At 38.2% G+C, this 26,439-nt stretch overlaps 1 protein-coding gene across 13 annotated transcripts in view; it reads right to left on the reverse strand.

Moving 5' to 3' along the window:
• The window catches only part of NBEA (neurobeachin), a 629,692-nt gene that overhangs the window by 103,309 nt on the left and 499,944 nt on the right, over positions 1-26,439 (reverse strand). For all 13 annotated transcript variants that reach the window (XM_039873014.1, XM_039873019.1, XM_039873011.1 and 10 more), the window contains 2 exons: positions 4,901-5,018; positions 4,512-4,614 (listed from right to left, as the gene is read on the reverse strand). In XM_039873014.1, coding sequence (XP_039728948.1) covers positions 4,512-4,614; positions 4,901-5,018 — 221 coding nt within the window. The remainder of the gene's footprint in view (positions 1-4,511; positions 4,615-4,900; positions 5,019-26,439) is intronic.

The raw sequence follows: 26,439 nt of genomic DNA on the forward strand, positions 1-26,439 counted from the left end.
TATATATTTGAGATAATATGCCCTATTGGCTCCAAAAGCACAATGAGTCTCATGAATCGCCTAATTGCAATGTGACATGACATACATTCTTCATACTATAAGTCTGTAATTCAGTGCATTTTCCAATTAATTTATGATATGATTTTCAAGGGGCTACCCAAAGGGCTTTCACAATTTGGTCGATACTGGCACCAACATTCAAAATTTCCTCAGGTCCACTTCCACTCACACAACTATTTTAGATTATCAACTTCTGACCTGATTTTGATTTTGTCATGGCAACATACTAAAATGTTTTCTGAATATTCAAATAATTAGTAGACTATGCTTAGCCCAATTTTCACTGTGCTGTTATTATTACTATATGCTTACTCCAATCTGTAGTTACTATTATAATAATATTCTTACCAATCTAACTAAAATTCTTACCTGCAGCATGCTCAGTCTGCTAAAAGCAATGTATATAATAAAGTTTTGAATTCTTTTGTTGATATTTTGAACCCAGACGATTTAAGAAGAAAATTGCTTGTCTGGTAATAATTCTTACCACCAAAAATGCCCCCGGAACCTAAAATTAAACAAAACCTGACCCGTGTAAACAAACTTAATAGATATAAATAATGGGAATCATGGGAGAACGTTATCATGTCATTCTTAGAGTTTGGAATAGTGAAGAAAAATTCGGGCTTAGGAAATGAATTTAGAAAAGCAGATTATTATCAAGTTCAGGGAAAAGATCAGTTTTTCCTGTTTATTGCTCTGTCTTTCCCCCAATAAACTCATGGAGAGCAGAGACTGAGCTGTGTTTTACTTGCTATTATATATACCCTTAGCATTTAGCAGTGCTTGGCATAATGGTGTCTCAATAAGCACAAACTGAGTTATTGGTCACCTACTCTAACAGAAAAATGGTTGAAGAGAGATGTGATCCTAAAAAATTAGGTAATTCAGTCATATGAAGAAGAAAATGAGAAACAGCAAATCAATAAGGCTGTTCGAAATTCCTATAACAAATTTAGACATTCAAATGAGGAGAGTTTGTACATGTTTTGGTTACAGTAGGATGCCTTTAGAATTGGGAGATAAAATGAAGACAAAATTGCCCTCTGAAATAAAGATATTAAGTACCATAACTAATGGTGACCATTTAAAACAATCGACTCTATGAATACAGCCAGGTGTATCCTTAGTAGGTGAAGAATATAGTTAAATCCAAACTTAATTGATTGTACTGACTGTCTGAATAAAAAATACATTAATCAAACAATGGTAATCATTATGGGGTACAGAAAATGGTCAAGTAGTTTTTCATCATCAGGAGTAAAGGTATCCTTATGACCAATATGGGTCTCCTTAATAGAGGACACAGAATAGAAATTAAGAGAGTGGGCTATGATCTTGGGTAAAATAAATAACATATCTAAATCAGAAACTTCCTATCTGTAACATGGAATAAGAATTCTTTTATTTTAAGAATGTAGCTTTTTAAACATTAAGTGCAGAGAGCTCCTTCTGCCACGTGACGACCCATGAGAAGACGGCCATCTGTGAACCAGGAAGTGGGCTCTCTGCAGACACCAAATCTGCCAGCTCCTTGTTCTTAGACTTCTGAGCCTTCAGAACCATGAGAAATAAACGTTGATTGTTTATAAGCCACCCTCTCCCCCTCCCCCAAAAAGAACTAATGGAAATAATACTTATAACTATAACATTCAGTATAGTCCCTGGCATATGGGAAGGACTCAGTAAATGATAGCTATGGCTATTAATTAATTAAAAGGGCTCTCATTAGGCTATACTAGCTTAATGGAAATAATTCCTTTGTTCTAAATCTTCATTCGTTAAGCAAAAATCCGATCCCTAATGCGATCTCGTGGGTGGACTTGTCCAAGGAGTAGTAGCCTAAACGATTTGTGAAGTTAATTATTCTTGCAGTATATCTGTCTCTGAATTTGATAATTTTTTGTTTATATATATAAATCAGTCTCTCATGGGTTTAGCTTAGAGTAAGTTTCCAGCATTTTGTAAACTGCTTAAATTGACAAAACTCAATGTCAAGAAAGGAAAGCAAAGAATGGATTCCTTGGTGGTTCTATCAAGATACTCTCAGCCGGAGGGCTTCTCGTAGGGAGAGCTAGACGTCATCCTCCCCTTTGACAATTAGCTTAATGTCACGAGATCTTACATATCACACACCTAACTTTATGGAGGTACGTGTGTGTATCTATTTACCTACTCACCTACCCATCTATAGTCTATGTGTGCACATATATGTATAGTATACATGTGCTTAGTTTTACAAAGTGCCTTCACTTTGTGATTGCGAGACATTTGTAAAAGACCTCTACGCAAAGAATCTGCCCTCATTCTGTGTCGTTCCTCTCGCCTCGTGTCGTGCATTTTCTCGGCTAAGACGTCGCGAGTCCCTACTAAGGACCAGGCTCTGTTACTGTGATCTGGCAGGTGAGCAGCGGGTCTGAGCCGAGATGCAGTGTTGCCCCAACCCCCACCAGCTATACAACACTTAACTTCTGAGAACATTGTCAGGAAACTAAGAATTAGTCGAGTTTTTGGTAGGGGAACCAAAACCAAGGAAAGAATATTTTAAGATAGAATGTCTGTACGAAGTAACAGCAGAACCAAAACTACCTAACATCTATTTTGTTTTTAGTTTTTCTATCAAGAATGATTTTCCAAAAGTCGAAGAGAGGCTGAATGTGGTTAAAAAGAAAGGAATACTCATAATCAATAAAGAAGATAATAAAAGAGCTTTCAGTTGTTTTAAATGATTTCAGGTCCGGACAAGTCCAAGAGTATTGAAGGAAATCACACATGTCATTGAGAAACACCTCTACTGGTAATCTTTGAAGACTCACGGTCATTGAGAAAGATGCCAGGAGGTGGATTATTTTCAAAAAGGAAAATGTCAGACCTATTTGTGAGTCCTTCATGTCAATTCCTGGAAAAATTCTTGAATTGATGATTAAACCATCATTGAGTTCGTAAGCGCTTCGGAAAGAAAGTAGTGATTACCATGAGTCACCTTAGATTCAATAAGAACAAGTCTTGCAAAACTAACTTCATTTTCTTTTTTGATAGATTAAATGCATTTTTCCCTTTGACCTGTTTTTTATATAAGTATTTCATTATCTACTAATGTCTTAATTTAATCTTGTCAGCCTACTAGAAAATATCCTGAGCCTGTGCATACATGTCGGTAAACTGCTCTTACACTGTAAGCTTACAGAGAATAGATACACTGTGGGGAAAGGTAATTCCAGTTGAGTAGCATTTAAAAAGCACCTCTGCAATTAGGAGCTATGCTAGGAACTGTTGATTAAAAGATAAACAAGACAAGGTCCCTGTCTTTTAAATGTCTGTAGCCTACTTAAGATAAGATAGAGATTTGTTTCCCTTTCCATCCATGCAGGGCCTGTATTAATTCTCAGGACAAAACAATCTACCTGGAAAACACAGCTGCTTGTCCATTTCTCTCTTCTCTGCCAACAGACACCCTGTTTTTTTCAGGTAGGAGGTAGCAAGGAATTCAGAGGTATGTCTTTTTTCTCTAATTTCTAGGGGATGGTTGGGCTAAGCTAGTAAACTCACTCCCCTTCGACAGTGGTTGTTTTAGGGGTGGGGAAGGTGACCCCATTCTGGCCAAAGGGATCTGATATGAAGATTGCTGGAGGCTTTGGGGAAATCTCTTCTTTCCTAAAACACAGGCGCTTTAGGAGAAACCCTGTGTGTCTTCGTCCTACTTTCATGCAGTTGTGTGGAGACGTGTCTGCAGCAGTGGCTATGTTGTGAGCGTGAGGCCAACTGAGTCCTGATGTCACTGAACCTCTGAGCCAATACTGGCAACCACAGATCCTTTACATGAAACACACACAAAAAAACTGGCTGAGAATCCTATCTCTTAAGCCACATTTAGTCAAGTATTCAGTTACTTGGAGCCCAAAACTGACTAATTGATATCAGTGATACACAAAATTTATTATGTTTTCTACTTAGACTAGTATCTTTCAATCAAGTGATATGTCAAAATGATGCTTTTAAAATACCAAGATGAAAGATTTAGGAAATGTTTAAAACCACAACATAATTAATGACTGTTAATCTCAATAAACTCTAAGAGTTTTATTACTTTAATGAAGAAGCATTTATAAAAACAATTTGTATGCCATTACACAACAATTAATCACAAATATCACGAGGCCTTTGGTATGTTTCTTGTAACATCATAAGCAAAATGTCTTAATTGTGCTCTATGTCGGTCAAGTTTTTGCTTCCTTATCTATGTGCGTTAAATAAAATTATGCCCTGACTATTCTGACATTCTTAAAATAGCTGTTTTCACAACCTACTTCCCTACAAACAACCTGCAGAGAAAGAAAATTCCTTGGTTCTCAAAAGAATTATAATGGTACAACCCTATTTACATTTCTGTCTTATTGAAATTGAAATATGTTTTAAACACCCATAGACAATGCTCGATATGATATAATTACCTGGCTTGTGGCAAACCATAGCTGGTCCCTACTCCAACCCGAGGCAAGCTATAGACCACTTTTTTCACTGTTGCTTGATCAGGGAAATTAAACATAACCGAGGCTGTGGTAAGAAGAAAAAACACTATTTAGAAAACCACGGGAAAGCTAGCCGTCAATTTCCGAAATCGTTTTCAAGTGCTTAGCATGATTTATTTGTAGAGGTAATGAATCTTCATGGAAAATCAGCTTTCTGTGTAACTTTATAACCATGAGAAATCTAGGATTAACATTTTCAAACAAATTAATGCTTTTTTAATTTTTGTTTTAGAACGGGCATAACACACCATGTAAATAAATAACATTTAAATATGAGCACATTTTCTTTCAAGATATGTAAGTGGACTTACTTCGGTTTGCCATAAATACTTCCAAAGCAGTGTTTTGTAGAAGATAACGTCTTGAAAACACAGCTCGAATCTCACTGAACATCCATTTTCCATGGAGTCCCTCCGTGTATGCAAGAACCTAAAATAAACAGTTTACAGGGAAGTGTCAGTCAGTGAAATGTGTGTCTATAACTTATCTGACGATATCTCAGCACTGAATCAAAGTCCGTAAATCAGGGATCATCTTCCTGATTTCGTGATGTATAACGACACTGTCAATCATTTGATTCTGTGCATTTGCAAACTTTCAACCTTTCTTAATTTTCTTAATTGGCTCACTGAGGAAATGAAGGAGTAGAAAAGTTCTATGTTCAATGTGACCTGTGACTTAAAATAGAAAATGTATTATGACTTTTTGGTCTTGTATATAATTAGTTGGGCCAGGTGATCTGATACAACTGTTAGTTCTTTTCCAATATCCCCTTCTCCTCCTCCTTCCGCCCTTAATAAAAGCCCGGTTATCCTGAAGTGTCCACGTGGTCAGCCCCAGGAGAAGGATCATGATTGATCTAAGCCAGGGATGAGGAAATACTTTGGTAAAAGGCCAAATAGTAAATATTTTTAGGCTTTATAGGCCATATGGTCCCTATCACAACTACTCAACTTTGCCACCGTACCGCGAAAGCAGTCATAGACAATGTGTAAATAAACAGTCATGGCGTGTTCCATTACAACTTTATTTACAACAACAGGGGCCGCCTGGATTGGTCCCAGGGCCAGAGTCTGGCAGACCTATGGTCTCGGCCAATCATGACAAAGTAATTCCTTGCTTTCCCAAATTCCCTTGCAAACAGGGGTAAGGACATTCAACCCAGCACTGGCTAATGAGAACAAAATCAAAGTCATTTGGGGATGTTTCAAATAAGTTGATCAAATGAGTCATATATAGCTGGCACAGTCCTGTTCCCTTCTCGCTTATATGGAGATGTGATGGCAGAAACTGTAGCGGGAACTGAGGAGAAGGCCAAGGGAATCACGCTGAGGTTGGCCCTAAGACAGAGCTAACGAAACAGTCTCAGCAACCAGCCAGACGTGGACGCCTCCTTACACGACACAGATGAATCCTTTTTTGATTAAGCCACTGTGGTCAAATCTACAACAAACACACTCCTTCCTGAGATACCAGTGTATACTGACAGTACATAAACACATTTCTACTTGCAGTGGTTACTCTGTATCATCTAGCACATTTATATTTGCTTTGATGAAAACAAAATTAGAGTTTTACATACATGATATTCTTTAAGCTTTGAAAACAAGTTACAAAGTCCCTTCTTACACCTCCTTTCTCTAGGAATTATAAATATGTACATACATGCTATATATGTATAGACATATATATATATACATATATATATATATACACACACACTATATATAAGATCTACTGGTCTTTTTATTTTTTGAAAATTCCATTTTTTTAAACTTCTTAATTCAGCTTTTGTCTTTCGTAGACTCTGGAAGGTTTTCGAAGGCAGTCAGAGATCTATTTAAATCTTGGCTCTGCTATTTACTAGCGATAGAACCTTGGAAAAATTAACTCCATCTGTTTTTTGTCATTCAAAAAACAGTGATAATAGTACCTACTACCAGTTAGTTTAAGTAGAGACACTGAATATAAAGAGCATGGCTTTAGCTTATTTAAGTTCTGTTTTTCAGTTCCTAAATGCAAAACTTTTTATACATTTCACAAAAGGATAATGGTGATGTGCCACAATTTATCTTAAATTCTCAGTTGGGTACAATGGTTTCCAGATTTGAATTTCATAGACCACTATAAGTTTTTTAAAATGGAAAAGGTACTAATACAGTGTTAATTTATTTTTTCTCAAGTAGGAAAAAAATTTAAGGCAAATAAAACAGCCACAACAACAAAAACCATCTTTCACTGTGACCACTATTTCACTAATATATATATAAAAAGGCCATTTGAAAACCCAATAAAATAAATACAATCTCAGAAAAATAGGAGAGACTTTCCCATGAAAGCTGTTTTGGCATCATTATACTAAGCCAGTAAGCCAGGAGGATGCAGACACACACACACACATACACTCATATTTTTCATTTTTTTCTCTTTGGGAATCATGACGTAATAATGAATATTTACACATTATCAGTTTCCGTTAAGCACATTCTCAGTTTATTTTACTTATAGTAGGCAGGTAGTTCACAAACACGGAGAAGGTAACCTGACTCCTTAAGTGCGCCATGTCTGACCAACAATGCCAGTTATCAATACATTGCTTTGCAGTTCCAAATTCATCCGTAATTGCTTGTTCCGTGAAAATGAATACGTGCCCTTTCTTTTCCCTTTGCCAGCTGGTGCAATGTTAGGCTTTGTCAGGAAAGGACACTGAAGAGATCGCAGGAGGAAGGTGTTTTCTTCCTGGCTCTGGCGTGCTCACTTGGGGGGTCCTGCAGAAGGCGGGGGCCCCTCTAGTCCCGGCTCCCGCCTTGACTGGCAGTTTTCTCCAGTACTCCCTGACCCCAGGCAGTTTTGTAGCAGAGTGGGCTGGTGAGAACCCTCCTAGGACCAGCTTCACCAACTCCCTAGAGGGTGGATTTCTGGAAAATTCCAGAGGACAGAGATTCCCCAGCTGGGCTCACAGTGACTTCTGCACCATTTGGTGAGCTACAGGCTTGCACAAGGCCTGCAGGGCCAATCCTTTGGGTTCAAGGTCAGCTCTAAGGATGGTGGCTGCTCTTTATATATGCTTCTAAACACAGGTCTCTCTCTTTTATTTCTTACTCACCATTCCCTTGTCTCTCCAATCTCCTGTTGTAATTTACATTCTAATTACGTATATATCACACTTTCCCTGTTTAAATTGCTCTGTGGCTTCTCTCTCCTGCCTAAGCCGCGTTGATACACAAACTCCATCAGGTCTCTGACCATCTCTTTCTTAGCTCCAGGCGGGGCCCTCAGGAGCAAGGAAAAAAAGACACTAAGATAATCAGAGGAACTCAGTAAAGCCTGAAGGCAAGGAGTGAAAAGAGAGAGAATAAAACTAAAAGGAAATTATTTTGCTAGTAGCTAGTAAACAGCTCAGGGAAGCACATTCCAGAAGTGAGATCCCAGGCTCCAAAGCTATTGGGGATAAGGGCGGTATCTGAATAAGTGCACAGTCCTCACCAAAAGGTCCTGGCAGGGAACAATCTTATGCATAAAACTTCTTACAATTTGATAAAAAAAAAAAAAAAAATCTGCCTAATTGCTTTACAGACACCTATGTTATAGTTGAGGTTTGGAAATCCCTAAAAAGGGAGCTGGTCATAATTTCCTGCCAGAAAACCCAGTGGAGCCTCGAGTCTTCTTTTTTGGTGTCATAGTAAACCACCTCCTGCTTTCCCTTCTTTACTTCAAGATTGAGTATGGAATGCAAATGACTATGCGATTGATTATAAAATGCAAGCACTCTTAAATTTTTTTTTACTAATTTTTTTTATATCCCCTCTTGTGAGCTCGCCTTTCCTGGCACCCAATGGAGAGTTACTAACCTCCTCATCTCCTCTACCACATCGCTAAGTTTTAATTCTGTGCATGGCACTTATTTATTTTCTTATTCGTTTGTTTTTTGTCTCTCCTCTCCCTGTGACATGAAAGTTCCATGAGAACAGAACCCTTGTCTATCTTATTTATTGTTCAATACGCAGCGTCTAAAACAGTGCCTGGCACCTGTGTGCCCCAGGTACACTTGCTGGTTGAATAAATCACTAAGAGAAACTGACAGAGATCACACATATGGGGGAGATTACAAGACATTTCACCAAGTGTATGCATGTCTGACTCCTTGCTGACCTGGGAAAAGCTTTCCAGTTTGGCCTTCAGACTTCTCATGTTTATTATCCTAATGGTGGAGCCCACTTCAGACTTAATCGAGACCTAAAAAAGCAGTCTCAATAGAACTGGTTTCTTTCTCTTCTGCAGTAGTTTAGTTTGCACCTTTGAGAACTCTAAATGGGTTATTTCCCATCCTGAAAGACCCCACCCCACACTAAAAGAATTCCTTTACCCCAGAGGGGTTAAGGAAGGTCTTTAGGCTACAGCGTTTTGACTTCATTTTACAGACTTATGCCTCTCATACAAGAAAATGTATACTAAGGGGTGTCAGAGAATATCATTTGGCACTCTTTTTGGCCACCAGTTTTATTTCTGGTAAGTAATTAAAAAAAAAAATTTTTTTTTTTTTTTGAGTAAAATGAACACAGATAGACTGAAAAATAAAATGTAACAAATGATGAACTGTTGAGATAAACACTAGCATTCAAGTGAGTTCTGCAGGTGCCATGGTCTTCCTTGGACTGCACCCCCAGTCTCCTGTGCTCGTGGGTGACGAGAAGCCCTGACGAGAAGCCCTGACGCTCGGGGAAGGTGGAGCGTGTACCCTGGTGAGGGTGGCACGTGGAAGAGAAAGTGGAGGTTTTGAGACTAAAGGCAGAGCAACCAGTTGGGACACTACTTCAGGCAACTGATGAGTTGTTTTATCAATTTCTACATATTTCAGAAATGTAAGGAAATATCACTTGTAGTTGATTAAATATCAAGTTTACGGCACATTTCTATAAAAATCTGGGCATCAAGCCCAGGTCTGAAATATGACCTGATATTATAATATTGTCTGTATTTTATTTATACCTTTACTAGTTACATAATAGTCTATATAAGTTTCAGGACCCTCTATAATAACTATTTAAGTTTGTTTTTCATTACAGTCCAGGATATTTTTCGAAACTATGTAAGCACTTTCATTTATACTTGAGGTTTGTGGTTTTTGCTTTAAGTCAGCCTCTCCGTATCATCGTATCATCCGGTTTGTGCCTACCTGCTTCTCCAAGTTATTTAATAGACTATGAAATCGAATCAACAAATGCTAATGACCCCATTCAGTTTCATTTTCTGAAAATTAAATAAACGGAATTTTTATTACATCATCTAGGTCATAAACAAGAATAATACTAAAGCATCTTGATGCCAAATCTTAGAGCACTTTGTGATTTTTCTTGAGTGACCACTGAACGATTTTGAGCTAACTGCTTAGCATCCCAGAAAAGTGAAGGGAGAAAGAGCTCGTGGTAGTCTCATACTCCGAGGTCTGCCGCACTTCAGGAGCTGAAGCGCACAGGAAGCCATAGCAACCAAATGTAACAGAGACCCCTTGTAAACCGCCTCGCCCAAATGCGTGTGCTTAACACATATTATCTTGATGATCTTGTTGAAGAAAAAGAGGGTTGGTGTGCACTCATGTGTGTCAGACATGTACATGTTGTCAGAAACATGTATATGGCTGTCAGATCAGTTTCATCTTTTCTTCCTTTTAAGGAAGCTAATACTGTGCAATGTATAAAGTATTTGTTTAGTGATAGCTTTGCCGATCTCGAATCATCTAACACATATATTGAGTATTAAAAATATTTTTTTCTTTGAATATGAAAAATCTAAATTTTGCTTCAAGTTATATTTTCCGTTAAGAATTGATGAGGCTGCCGCGGGAGGCTGGGTGGACACGCCCACTCGATGCTCATGGGACCTTCGTCACATCAAACGGACGACTGCAGCTCGAACGGTTTAATTAAATGGCTTTTAGCACAATGTCAAGTTACAAGTCTCCATTACTTTTATAATCTTGTATAAATTATCAATGATTTTGGATATAACAAATATGTTCAAGATGGAATAGTTCAAAAGTAACTTCAGATTTACAGTCATACATGACTGTCCATACTCTTCCTGTCTGCCAGCTGCATGAAGAGGATTCTAAGTCTCAGAAAGAAAGCTAAACCACAAGATGGAAGAAGCACGGGTCCTAAAGTGGCCACGTGCGAGGTCAGCTCTGTCTGGCTCGTGCACATGGTACGTGAGGTGAGGACACGCGAGCGGCAGAGACCGCGAGATGTTAGGCACGCCCTCCTGGTCTTCTCCACCCGTCTTGGGGATGCTATTTCCTCACCAAAGGTGTGGAGGGGTATAAGATATACGAAATAACTACAAGGTTATGGGAAAACAAGAAACACCACAATGTGCTACCTTACGGGTCAAGGTAAATTAGGTATGCAAAATGAACAGAGCAAGTTTCCAGACCCTTAGCTTCTTAAAATCCATCTGCCTGAGAATGAACATGTGAGGGAGGCGCAGGCTCTCTTTCCCATCTCCCTTCTCACTTTGCCCTTTTCCAATTAGGAAAAAAAAAAGGAAGGGCTCCCTCCGGTGTACTGCCCGGGTGCGATATCTACTGGGGGCGGGGGATGGGAGCCTCAAGGAGGAAACAATTCAAAATACTGATGGAGGTGCCGAAAAGTGTATGTCCTCAATGACTGGGTTAAAAAAACCCTTTCGTGAGTCAGATGGTTTCTCAATTCACTTTTACGAGCTGAAGCTGGATCTAATTGGACTGTCAGTTGACAGACAGATAATGAAAAATAATTTTTGATGATAGATCACTAGGTGATTTTTAGCATACAGCTTAGAAGTGGTACAAAAATTATAGCACTGCTATAATAAAACTTCAACATCCTTCTTTTTATTTGTGTGAATAAGATTTTTCAACACTTCTACAAAAAGGAAAGTTAGAAGAAGCTCTAATATTAATCCCTGTATTGTCCTAGTAATAAGCAATATTCCTATGTAAATATATTAACTGCTCATCTCACTAAGAGATAAATTACCAACAGCATTTTACTTTTTGTGTTTAATAAGTATTTTTCAAGGTCACAATATGTTTATGTTGTTGATAATATTTGTAGTAATAATTTTCTCCAGAATAAAAATTTTAAACATTTAGAATTTTATGGTTTAAAATTTTTTTTAAATTAAAACCTCAATTCATAAATATATACGCTTTTTGCAGGTTTGTATAATATCGTGATCAATATAAGGCTTTCAAGTATAAAATATTTTTAGATTCGATAAATTTGGAGGAGGGAATTAAGTGAAAATATGAGTTTAAGAGAAAGAGGAATTACATGAAGTGTCCATTTGAAAAAATAGGTTATATATGTATTAAAATAGATGATAGTAATCAAATTACTATTCTATTAGATATATTTGATTCTACTGAGTATATCCAAAAAGTGAAGTGACAATATTATTTTAAAATATCAATATTTACAGCACACTGGATATTATATCTTTAAAAAATTTTTAAACTTATGAAAAAATTTCAGATGTTAACTTAGACATGTGCAAGGTGATATATAGTTTTCTGAAATTATTTTACAGGGTGAGTGGGGTAAAAAAAAAGAGGACAAGGGCAAGAGACCAGCCCTACGTAATAAAGAAATTCTCAGACATGGGATGGAAAAGTCTCACTTTGGTCTTTTATCCAATTAATGAATTGAATCATCAGAATAAAACTGTCAAGGGCAGGCACCATAATCAGTAAAATCTAATACAGACCAAAAAGTTGACTACTGAGTCAAATGTTTTCCTATTTTCATTCGAAAATAGGAAAAACTGGAAATGGCTTAACTCTAAAGAAAACAGAAATAATCAAGAAATTAAGCTGGCAGAATGGTTTCTAGAAAATACATTTTCAATGAAAATTAAACAATATATAGTATATTGTTATACTTCTGAGGTTAAATATTCATAATTATAGTTGTTATCAGTATATGGGTTAAAATTACATGGTTGAAACATCCTATAATTGGGGGAAATTTAGGCAGCCCATCCACAGAGAGCTTTTTATTTAAGAAGCCCACGATTTGCTCTAATTCATCAATGGGTTTACCTCCCTATCTGAGACTCGAAGCTTCTCTAGGACCAACCTAACCTCCCTTACTTGCTTCGAGTCCTCAGGCGAGTTAGCTAATTTTCGAGTCTTCATCTTCTTTATCATAAAGACAAGGGAAATAATAGTACCCAGCCTCACAGGGTGGTCGTGAGGATTGTATAAAATAACTCTTTAAAAAATGCTTAGTACAGTGCCTGGCACACAGGAAGCACTTAAATATTAGCCTACTGCTATAATTATTGCCTACTGTCTCCCTCGTGTGTGTCACACACACACACACACACACACACACACACACACACACACACACAGTCACTCACTCACTCACTCACTCACTCACTCACACAGCAGCAGATCACTGTTTGGGTTTAACTTTCACTAATGACGCTGCCTGCAAGAGAGGAGGAGACCTGGACCACAACGTAGAACCTTTTAAACTAACAGCCACAGCTATCGCTTCCTTAGTGGCAGTTTATATTCTAGAAATCACAGTACCAATCTCTTAACTTCGGGACATCGGTTACCACTCTCATTGTTAGTAGTGATAATTCTAAGAAGGCTTCTTCCTATCCAACGAACAGCCCGTAGTTAGACCAGCTCTTCCCCGTTGAGCTTGTCCTCATGATTTATCAATTTTATTTTCTTTCAGTGACTTATCAAATGATGGCCATGATCCAGTGGTGAACAAGAGAGGCAGAGTCCTTGTCCTCAAGGGGCTCACAGTCCAGTGGAGAATCACAGTGTGTGTGTGTGGAGGGGCGGGGGACAGGAAAAATGAGTGTCCGAGCAGTAGGGACAACACGTATGTAAACACGGTGCTTTGGGGGGATGGGTCCAGGCTGTCTGGGACAAATATTGTAACGAGGAGAGAGGTGAAAAGAAGATTAGAATAATAAAAGGTGGGCGAGGAGCCAGTTTGTGGGGTTACATCGTGTAATTTATGTTAAAGAGTTCGGACTTTTGGTCTGAGAACAATGGAGAGCCACTGTGTTAAACAGAGGTGAGGTGACTAAATCTGCACTTCAGAGATCATTGCTGTTGCTACAGCGCAGAGGCCATTTGGCTAGAGAAGGGCTGTGCTGCTCCAATAAGCTATGCAAATGTTATCTGATGTTCATTAGTAGAAAACCATGAGCTCTTTCAAGAGTATTATTTATACCGCTCCAATAGTGTCTCTCACGCGGTGGCAAGTACTTTTACATTCACCTATTTTGTTATAAACGACCCCTAAACAATGGTAGAGATAGGAGACTAAGTTGAATTCTATTTGGTATTCTTTGCAGAACCTGCACATGAAAGGAATTCAATTTTTGTTGAATAAAATCTTTAAAATTTAATTTACAAACCACTTTGAGGAGCAGCTGGAGTCCTCTGTGCTTACTTCATTTTCAAATGGATACTCTCAAAATTATGGTAAAACTCTCAAAAATTAAAAAACGATATTGGCAAGGTCCCTTCATTTTCGTCCTACTCATGAATGTCCCCATGTGTAAGGATTATATATTTGGCTGTGTTTCCTCATTTTCTCAAATTTGGCAAACTCTAAAATCTTGTATTTGTCCCTCTGCTGTTATTTTACAAAGAAAAAAGATAGAAAGGGAGAACTCTACACTTTGAAAAGAAACTAATTTCTAGTTTCTACTATTAACTTTCATTTCCATACCGAGCACATTAACTCTCATTGTATTACTCTGCATAATGACAATTTTTAAACTAGTTATATTTATACACCTCCTGTTTTAAGATTTATTTTCTTTTGTATCAGATCATTTGGATTTCTGGGTTAGAGCGTTTTCTTTGAACCAACTTGGTAATTGGGTCTGATTTTGTAAATACCGTAAATTGTTAGCACAAATAGTTTCCTCTTTTTGGAAATATTTCAATTAAAGTTTTAGGTACAGTCAGAAATGATACAAGATTAGATGGGGGAATTGCATAATTACTGTTGCAATCGTGAAGTCAGTTTTATTATACAGAGCGCAATAAAGGAGAATTGCTTTTGACTGGAGATCTGATTATGCTATGAGAGGAATCTTGTAAAATATTAAAAACTCTTTATTTTTTAAAGTTTTATTTAAAAATTCTAAAACAAATTTTATTTAAAAATTTAAACACACACAGAAGTAGTGAGAAACGTATAGTGAAGAGAGATATCTTATTATTATTTTTTAATTTGAAGGCAAAATTATTTTTTCTTTAGTTAACGCTGGTTTATATTTACCTGGGAAAACGCACATAATGTAAATGCTAGCATACTTTTCTGTTTATATTCATCAGAGTTTCAGTTTTTTAAAAAAATTTGGATCCTAGTATGTCATGAAAATCATAAAAGAGTTTATGTATGTAAAGCATATGTACTTATGGTACTTAGTAGTTATTTAGGAAGCGGTAACTACTATTAGAAGTAGTGTAAAATCTCATATTTAGCCACAATGCGCATTATGCCTTGCTCTTAAATCCCAACCATCTTGAACAATTTTCAGCTCCCAAATGTGCCACGTTCTGTCATGCTCTGTGCCCGTGAACGTGGTGTTTCCTCTGCCCGGCGGATCCCTCCTTATTTTGTTCTTCTAATTAACTGCTATTGATGATGAAGCTAGATGAGCCCAATACCCCCGCTGAGACCCTGTCCACTACCAAAACGTTGTTATAAGTATCGGTTTACTTATCGGCGTCTCCTCCTAACCTCTGAGCTCACCGAGGGCATCTCTGCATTCTTCGCACTTAGCCCCAAGCCCAGCCCACAGCAGTGATTTAACAGTAGTAAATCATTAGAAATGCTTTTGTTGATCTATATTTAGTAATACACATGTGCAGCAAAGGTCTCAACTTATATGATCTATATTAATTAAAAGCAGTCATATCAACATAGTCCAGAGTTGATTCTCAACTCATCATGCAATGGACAGAACACGGAAGGTGCCCCGACTGGAAAGTGCTTCTTTACCATGTTGCTCACGATGACCCTGCTTCTCTGGCCCTGGTGGACTGAATGGGATGGTCACCTCCTATTACGTAGTTATTGAAGTAGGAGAGCCACGGCTGGCGAGAACCCTGTCCATCAAGGCCATATTCCCCGAATGCTGGGTGGCTGCCTCCATCACACAGTGCATCTTAATGATGTGAATGTCACATATTTCGAGAGAACTCTAACAGAAGGGTGGAAAGAACCAAAAGACAGAGGAGGCAGTCCCCAGAAATCCAAAAGCGGCAGGCATTCCGAGGAAGCCGAAGCCAAGGCACAGAGGAGGTGGGTCTAGTGTCAACGTGACCATGCCCTGCTCCAGACACGCCCGGTAGCACCGTGCTCTCCCGGCCCCGGCCCTGGGCTCCTTTCCGGCCCTTGTCCATCCTGCGAGAGGCCTCTTCACAGCACGCGCCACAGACGTGATTTTGCAAATTTATTATGGAGTTTATTAATGTAATTTCCCTACTCTTTGACCATTTTTGTATCTCCATGGCTTTGCGCAGTGCCCGTTACATTGTCGAAACTCAATGAATAATTTGTTAAGTGACTGAATTAAATGTATGTTTAGAGTCCATCAGTCTGCAGGAGCAAAAACATCAACAAAGGCAGAGAGTAACGGGCACTGTATAATGTGAATGGGTGTGCACAGTTGACGGGACGTCCCAAAACCACACCACTGGAACCTTTTTCAGAAGGCCTGATGCGAACTCCTGCTCGAACTTTACTAGACTTCCCTACAATAAACGCGGCGGTAGATTCTACTGCCTTCCCACTCAGGATCTACTGCTCCCCCGCCCTCCGCCTTCCTGACCAACAACGCTGCTGTGTCCAGGTACTGAGTCTCTTCCATGCGCTTCTGAGTCGGGACACACTCACCCCACGGCCGGTCCCACAGGGAGGTCGGCACCCTCATCTTAAGAAAGGACCAGTAGAAGAGATGGTCTCTCCTCCTCTGGACATTCCTGAGCTTATGGTGACTGGGGGGAGGGTTGAAGCCGCATCGCTATCAGTGCGAGAGTGAGGACCAAGGATGACGAAGTGGAGATGGGGAATGAACCTGGGTTCTCGAAACTTCTAGGAACGGCTGAATCAATCAACCCTGGGGGCTAGTATAATTCAGAACTTAGTATAATTTTATGATACCTACACATATACAAGCACACACATATACACACACACACACACACATACATACGTACAAACATACATACAAAGGCATTTGAGTTAGGGTATCTATTACTGGCAGCTCAGAGTTTTCTGATACAAACTCTTATTACCTGTTGTAACCTTCATGTCTCTGTTATTTGAAGAAGGAAAACACCTGATTAATACACACACACACACACACACACACACACACACACTAAGAACTTTCTGTACTAATCTGCTCAAGTTTTTGTAAACCTAAACTGTTTAAAAATGAAGTCTATTCGAGTTTTTAAAAATAAGCGATGCTAAATATTTCCATACTTTGTATAGATTCTAGAACAGCTTTCCCTCCTCGTCCGCCTGATAAAAGTCCTACTATGTACTGAAAGCCTACTGCTCAAAAGAGCATTTCCTCAAAAGATGTTTCCTGTTTGCCGAGGATCGGACAGGCACCAGGATATCAGGGGCCAGGAAGACAATATGAAAGCGAATTAATTTTCTTGTTTTAAAGGTTTCTTTTTCCGTGATAATTAGCAATTGAAAGCTGTTTTCGTACAATATGAGTTCGGAGCTAAGTGTGTTTGCACGCAACAGCCCGAGTACCGGGCACTCGCAGATGCACCCTTGGGGTTCGCGAGAATGTGCTCGCCTTCCCCTTACAGCTGGAGCACCTCTAGTACCACTGTCCCCCAAAGAGCAGCTCTAGAATGAGCCCCATCTTCGTGCAAGGAGCTGGCACTCAGGAAGCCCTTCAGCCCGGGTCTTAATTCTTATGGGCACCCGCACCCCGCAGAATGGGTGTTATATGTGCCCTTGTCGCCTTTCCTCATTCCACCAAGGTGTACAGTTGGCGGGCCCTTTATTAGCACTTCGTTTGGTGGACTATGATAATTTTTATACACTTGTATGCCATGCCAGAGCAGAAAGAACTTGGACGTTAGAAGATGGTACACAGGCTGCTGTCTGACTCAGCCGCTCCCGAGAGGTGTTACTTGGGGAACGTTCTTGCCACTTAACATGAAAGGAGAACGATCACATCCACTGTGCGGGGTTGTCGTAGCGAGTGAACAAACATATGAAGTGTCTAGTGGAGACGTAGAGGTGTCGGACCAGTAAACTCGCGATCCTGCCCAGCCGGCTTCGGGAGAGTCTCAGTGAGCAGTGGCGAGGGCAGCCCTGCTCTGGTCTCAGTCCGACCCTGTTCCAGCGGCCACCGCTCTCTGAACCAAACTCTGCTTCTGTGTCTCACGGTGGTTCCACCAAGTCTGGTTATGTTCCAGAATCTGTTCTTATATGCCACTTACTCAAAGCCACTTATGTGGCTTTGAGTGTTCTGTCTGCTGTGTTTGAAGTTTAATCTTAAAAAAAAAAAATCTTACTGCTTCAGCTAGAGACAACTGCGTTACTGAATTTCCTGTGGTATTTTTACTTGTACTCTCCTTTCTCAGCATTAGAGAATAATTAACACCTCTTCAAGAAATGCAAGTCAATTTAAAGGTAAACAGCTCAGTAAATGCCCCTTGCGGTCCATGAATGTCTTTCATAAATACCTGTAACTGGGGGTAAAAAGAGGTTTTTAGAGACCTCCCAACTTTTGCAGGTAATGAAAATAATATTTCCAGTGTTAAGTATCCCCCCAAAGTCTCTTCTGTGTTACCATAATGCCCCTAGATTATTTTTGTTTCTCCTGTTTACTTTATGTTTCTTTATTGTAAAGCTGTCTATTTGCAGCAAAATACTACTTTGCTGAGAATTTGCTATTTATCTGTTTCGTTTGATCATCATGATCAAGTACTTTGTCCCCGGGCAAAAGCTGTTAGCATCACATGTCATTGATGCATCACACAAAGATTTAGTCAGCACCAACCAGGTTCCAGATACTGTGCTAGGTGATGGAAATACATCGGTAAACAAGAGGAAGATGGTCCCTCCTTTAATGGAGCTCCCAGTTTCTATTCATGCCTTAATACTCAATTGATATAATAATTCTATTCCACTGGATTGTTGAACAATTAACTAGGTTGCTGTATTTAATGGGTGTCTGCACCATTAGTAGCAGAGGTCACCTTTCTAGAGGCAAGAGGCTGTCCAGAGAGTTCACTGCAGAAAGGATTAACGGAGACTTGGATTTTAAACTTAGCTCTCAGTGGACGGTAGCTCTAATGATGACAGTGATGCCACTGAGACCCTCACAGTGAGCGTAGGTACGAGATTAAATCTCCATGTTGGAAAGGCCATTTGGAAGCCGTGAGAAGGACATGGAGGGATGCGAAACTGAAAATCTGACTTATGCCAGTAGGACGTGAAGGAACTCTAATCTAAGACAGCCGCCGTAGGTAGGAAGAAGGGAAAGACAGTACACACGTTTATAAGACAGGATTAATAGGGCTCGAGTGTTTTTGTTTTGTTTTATGCTGACGTAAAGTAATGAGAGGAACTGAAGCTGTTGCAAGAGTTTCTGGCTCCAGGGACTAGAGGAATGGTGCTCTCCACCATTCTCTAGGTTTAGGGTTCCTGGTGGACGATGAGTGTCGTGAAAAAGATAAGATATGGCACTCTCTCTGCTCGTTATCACCCACGGGAACGTAGACTGCGCAAAGAAAACTGTGTCAGCGAAAACAATGAATCTATCTGTACTTGACTACTTTAAAGAAATGATAACCAGTGAATAAGATATAAATAAATTAAAAAATCTAGTTTGTTACGGAAGTTTTGCCCTCCACTAACAGTACGAATAAACCTAATAATATTATTTTCTCCAGATATGGAGGTTATTCATATGTCTCAGTTTTAACCCGACATTAACACAGAATGTCTTCCCTGGCGCTTGACGTAGTGTCTGGTACACGAGACATGCGTGCAGCTCCCCGGAGCACTGCTGTACGTGCCTCCAATGTTCATGTTTTAGTAACTAAATAAAAGCATATACTAGAGACACCCACACGGCAAACTAAGTGATGAAGAAGGTGACCCTTGTGGCACAGAATTCAATACAGTTAATATATTATGAAGTGTTCATATATTAGCTAGTTATATTTTCAATAATGTCATGCAGTTAAAGTTTTTAAAATTCCAGAGCAGAAAGATTTTTGTTGAGTAAATAAAAATACAGGTAAATTAAAAAATATTCTTATCCTTATAACTAACGCCCCTAAAATTTAGGAGGATGTTTCATAGAGTAATAACAAATTAATCTAGAGGGGAAGTAGGTAAAAAAGGAGATATATACTTACACAGATAAGTTTCATAATATATAGTATAAGTCTGTATGATATCTAATACAAAAATACATCCATGTGACAAATTGTCCTACAGACACTGATACAGTCAAATTTTGCTTAATAAAAGTCAAATAGATAAATCACAGAAAACATCGTACAAATGGCTCTTTCTTGACTGAAAGCATGATTAGCCTCACCCATTGTAAAATTAAAGCTATATGGAAATACTATTCTTATCTGTACAACTGGCGAAAATCTAGAAGTTTCATCATACTGCTCTTGCTGATAGGAACACAGGCACTCACTCACAATACTGCTGCTGGGAGTGCAAACTGGTGTAACTTTAATGGAGGGCATTTTTGCATCATCTATCCAAATTCCAAACACATGTACCTTTTAACCCATCAGGTTCATTTCTAGGAATTTGTCCTGTGGCTATACTCCCACAAACGCAAGACAAAGTATATACCAGATTATTCGTTGCAGCATTGTTTATAATAACAAAAGAATGGAGGAAATGCCCACCAGTGGGTGGGGGGAATTGAATAAGGTCATTAAAGTGTGGAATAAGCTTACATTATTTGGGATGCCTTTTTAAAATTTATAATACAAAGTTACAAATGAAAATTATTTATGTAACTGGATATTTATTTAGAATGAGAAAAAAAAAAACCACAGCAAATATTGGAGCCTTAGAATGCAAGTTGTGTTCTTCTGAGGTCTCTTAAGGCAAGTGGGTAAACTGAGACCAGTCGACAATTCCTGAGGACCTCCGTCTCCCCAGTCCCTGTGGAGTGAGGAGCCCAACGCTCAAGCTTCATGAGCTTTACAGTAAACCGGCAAGTAAATCTAGGTGTGTGTACACAAACTAATTCCTAATCATTGTCATAATTTTACTTAATTTCTCAACATACATTTTTATTTATTTTTAAAATGTGCCAATACATATCAGAAATCTCAAGTATGTCACAAACGAGTAGCGACTTAGCTAACTTTACCATACGTATAACAAAGCTTTTGACATCGCAAGCATTATATTTAATTATTTTAGTTAACATTGTGGTTTTAGTCATTTTTATTTTTAGTGAAACAGCTAACGTATGTTCAACATTATATTTCAAAGCATTTAAGAGGTCTTTGAATATACATGAAAAAATACCCATTTTCCTCCCTATTTTTTTTTTTTTTGAAAGATCAATGCTTTCTCCATTAAGGACTGATTTCATATGATGAGGCAAAGATATTTTAATGCATTTTGAAATAAAAATCCTAGCCTTTAATAAATGTCAAAGCATCTAAACATTAACATGAAATTCAACGATAAATCAAAGCTAAATAAAAAAATTACACTTCTTTCAACTTTTTAGATCTACATAGGGTTTTACAAAGTGATATTAAAAAGAAAGTTTAATATATGATAGTTGACAATTTAAAACTAATCCCCACTCTCTTTCTCTTTTGTGAACCGCCAAAGCAAAGTCCAACAGACAGCGTAAGATAATCGCAGGTCCAGTATGAGCTTTGCAAGCCCCATTGAATGGGCGTAAAAACATATATAAAAAGATGAAAGTGCTTTGCTTTTACATATGGAGAAATAAATCAGCGAAAAGCTGAAAAAAAGAAGTGAGATGTTCCATAGGGGCAGGTTAAGTCTGATGCTAATGCTCACTTAAAACGGTGACAGTCTGGAGCAGCGAAGCCTGGCTGGGCTGCTTTAATTTCTCCCTGGAATAGCTCTCGCCCAACCCTTCTGCAGCACATCAAAGTCTCTGGAGCGCAATTAAAATTGGATTATATTGAAATGCTCTATCTATGGGAACTGTGTGCTCACTAACACTTTTCTCTCAGTAATACTCCAGATGACAGTTGCCCATCCCAATTTAAACAGTTGTCATAGAGACGGGAACGAAAGCAGCAGAAACTAACAATACGAAGGAAAGGTAAGGGCTAAGATTTCTGTGAATGAGGACCTTGCTTCTTTTCAGCAACGCTGTTTATTACACCAAAGACAAAATGACAAGAGACACAAACAGTATCACATTTCGTTATCTTGCATGTGAACGGAAAGATAGCTAACAGTTGCACTAAGATTATGTCAATATACATGGTCGAATGTTTTTTTATCTGAGCATGTTCTACTTACTAAAAGTTAAGATCAAATGTTTCTCCCAATGAAACACAGCTATCAGAAACGTTAAGAATAAAGAGACTGTATCTAGCAAGTCTATAAAGTAAAGATGCCAATATCTACTTTTTAATTGCAGGTATAACCCGGAAACAACAATTCCTTGGCTAACAATTTTTTTTTCCCTTTCCAACACGACAGTTTTAAAAGTTTAAATTTGGGGTCGAAAACGATAAATCGTGACTCTGTATGCATGTACGTTTCAAATGCACACCAAATTTTTGGCAAATCCAGTTAACTTTAAAAGAAGCCTACCACTGACAAAGAAATATATTTCTAAATTTAGTTTTGGAATCTATTTCTCATTTTATTAGCAGGTATTCCATAATCTTCTATAATTTCCCTTCCTGACATCAAAGCCCATCAACATAGGCAGAAAACTGTCAGCTTCCTAAAAGTCCAAGAATGAAGACAGCTTAAATTTCTGGCAGGTTTGAAAAGCAATGTATCTCAGAGTGTAGACTGCTAGTAATGATACTATGTTCTCATGTAGATGGCATGTTTCTGGCACTAGAAAAACTCTTAACCTTTCTTGTAATTGGCTTATCGCAAATCCCAAGGTTCTTTCTCTTACCACTGGGCAGATCACCACGGAAATAAATGAACTGTTGCTATTTTATAGAGCATCGTGCTGCTTTTATTTTTCTTTTAAGATCTCAATACCTATGGTTCTTTTTCTCTGGGGAAGACTGTTAGGATTTTGAAAGCAGCAACAAGGCAGAGTGCAGACGGTGCAGGCCAAAGGGGATGGAAACAAAAATGTGTCAGAAAAATCTAAAAACTGCACAGATCAAAATTTGTCAAAACAAGGCCCTGGTTTAAACCAACAAGAAAGGCCTCTTACAGCCTGGGCCTTGACGAAGCGCAGTCTATTTATTTATTTGTTATTTATTTATTTATTTACTTACTTACTTACTTACTTTTAGCCCAGCTGTAGAAAACACCATCTAATGAACCTGTCTGGGGCGGCTGTCCCCATCCTGTCAGGCATGTCAGAAAATGACAAGCACTGGGGACAGGCCGCCGCCAGTCACAGACAGGCTTGCCAGCTGGAGAGTTCAGACCCAATCTAATCACACCACCAGAAAATAACTTTCACGCTTTCAGCTTGACAGGATGGACTTGAGGAAAAAAAAATTAGGACTGGAAACAATGCTTTTTGTTTCAATTACATATCGTTTTTACACAGTAATTAAAAGGAATCTACAAACACATCCAATCCACGTTACTTCACATTAATGCAACAAAGTATAAATGTCATTATTAGAGGAAAACAGACATAAAGGATACTTGGATAATATGGATACAGAGAAAAGAAACGTAAGACCACCTCTGTCTCTTTGTGTACATAAGCTATACGGTATCGGAAAATTTAACATTGTCTTCAATTCAGTTTAATGGGGTCATAATCTCGTATCATCAAAGAATTTTCTTGTAGTGCTGATGGGATTGCCCATGTTTTGAGAACCGATATGTATGAAGAGAGTAATAAGGTAAAACTAGTATTTTCACATGGCTAGAACATATTTTCTGCCTTTTTGTGACATTGGGGAAAAGGGCCACTATGAATACATAGAGCCCACTGAGGACATTACAACTTGGATCATGTTTATATTATATAACTTGATACAAGGAACTGAAGAGTGAAGAGCTGTGATAAAAATCATACTCTGATCACATAATTTCTGTGAATCAGACGGTTGTTTTGGCATCACGGAGATCATATAAAAATGTTCACTTTACATGCAACTATTCAAAATAAAGTTACATGTACCGTGTGTGGGTCAATACTTGGTTCACTATATGCCCACATATAAATGAGTGATTATATAATAAAATATACCTTATGCTCAGTGTTTTTCACTCACATTTTCCATAAAGTTACTGTGAGCATTGGCACTGAACCATAGAGCCAATTACAACCATAGAGCCAATTATAAATGCATAGAACAGGCTTAATTCATTCTGACTACTACAAGTAGACTCCCACTCACACTTATTTTTAAGGTCATGAATCCCAAGATTCAATAAAATGGTAGCAATATTATGTTAAATATGAATATATTTGAAATAAATTACGGAAAATGTCACTACTAAACATATAAACTAGGCATAGAGTAACTGCCACATACTAGCCTGGCTAATTTGGTCAATTTACACAACCTCTCCAAGCCTGTCTCCTCACTTACAAAATGGTGAAAATGATGTCTGTCTCAAATGGTCACTGAGGATTAGACAGAGGGGCCAGGGCACTCAGTATAAAGCCTAGAACATAGTATGTGATGAACAGTCACCTCATTATTTCACTTAAGATAATCCAATGAAGAGAAAACAATGCAAAATTAAGTTTATCCACAAAATAACACCCCCTCTCGAGAGCATATGTGCTGGACGGTGCCTTTACGGCACAAAGAACAAGTCTGTCCTAAAAATCGGATCACGCTGAAGTCACAGTTAGTAAACAATACAGCAACCAAGAATGGACACGTCCAAACAACGGTTCCCACCCTTGCTCTTTGAAAAAGACCGTGAGGTCTTAGTGACCACAGAACAGAATTTAGTTTTTCTATCCTAAGACGATCAAGGTAAAGTAGACATGCATTTTAAATTTCATACTTTCTTATACAAAATACACGTTTCTAACATGTAATGATTTTACTCAAGCGCTCATATGTAATTTTGTGATTAGCTCGCCCAGTAACGCTTTATTGCTGAGATAGTTAATTCATTTCAGTCATGTAGGAGTAAGGCGAGCCACGGCCTACTGACCTCAATTTTCGCTTAAAGAAACAAATTTCCTTTTTGCACACTAAGACAATTTTTCTCCTGTCAACCTTGTTTTAAAATATTAACCTTATTCCCATTGCAGTAAATATTCATATTTGCCATACAGATTTGCTTACAATTGCAACTTTAATCAAGTTATGAAATTGCTTGTTTAGTTTATCTATCTCCCCAAAACATAAAAAATAAATATTTTCAATGAACTATCTTTGTTACTGTGTAAATGCACCTAAAAGAATTTCTTTTGGCATCAACTAACATCTACAAAGAGCAAAAATGAGGCAGAATCTGATTATAGGTTTTCATGATGACGGCTAGATACGGTGTTTCTGAAAATCTATGCAATCAGCTTGCCCTTCAGTTAAAAGCCATCATAATGGACATACTCATTCTTGGAGTAAAATTGTTAGACGTATAAAAAACTGTGAAGGTTGCGTAGGGAAGCCTAAACTGAACATAATCGAATTACTACGACGTATTCATAAAATACTATGTAATTTCTAGGGAAGGAGGGAAGAGAATGGAACCATGGTGGACTATGACTTGTATCTGTAATGTTTTATTCACACCAACAATCAGAAGCAAATGCAGCAGAATTTTATAAAATGTTAAACTGAGTGTTGGGTAGAAGGCATTGGTTATATTACTGATTTTTCCTATTGATTTCACTATTTAATAAGATAATTTAAAATATTAATAAAACAAAATTAAAAGTACTGAATATATACTTTTATATCTATCTCTATCTATATAGGTTCACCAAACATTTTCGAATATTCAACTTCATTCAATCACCGTAAGATCACTGTGTGATGGGTAGAGACAGAATTTTTATTCCCATTTTGCCAGTGAGGAAGAAAAGACTTAGTGATGTTAATTTACTTTCATCAAGATAAAAAAATCTGAATGCCGGCGATGCTGAGGTTAGAATTCAAGTACCCTGCCTCAGAGTTCCCATATAGAGTACACTTTCCCATAAGTAAGGGCAAAATTTCTCAAATTAATTTCATTAATAGTCATATTTACCAACAATCTCTATAATCATTCAATTCAAGATTCCATAATTTGACATACGAGGCACTAAAAGCAAAGTCAATAGATTAAGCAATAACATTTACTAGGCTCTTCTTGTGACTCGTTTCTGATAAACAATGATTTGCTTTAAATGTTTTCTAAAACAAGGTAGGACACTTAAAAAAGACTAGTACATTTTGCAATTCAGCATAATGCTTTAAAAAGACATTAAATTTAGTTCTCTACGTAAAAACGAAAGAAAAGGGTTAACACCAACGATCAGGACGCGCTGCTGTCCTTTACCATGTGGTCTGGATAAAGCCTCCTGACCAGCCATTCCGGTGGTCCCTTCTCAAAGCCCCCCACCCCCCGCCTGCTAAATAGGAACAACCCAGATAAGCACCTGCAGGTCTAACTCAAACGCGATGTAAACAAGTCTTTCTCTG

This window comes from Pteropus medius, unplaced genomic scaffold, assembly GCF_902729225.1.
Source record: "Pteropus medius unplaced genomic scaffold, Ma_sr-lr_union100, whole genome shotgun sequence".
NCBI classification, from domain to species: Eukaryota; Metazoa; Chordata; class Mammalia; order Chiroptera; family Pteropodidae; genus Pteropus; species Pteropus medius.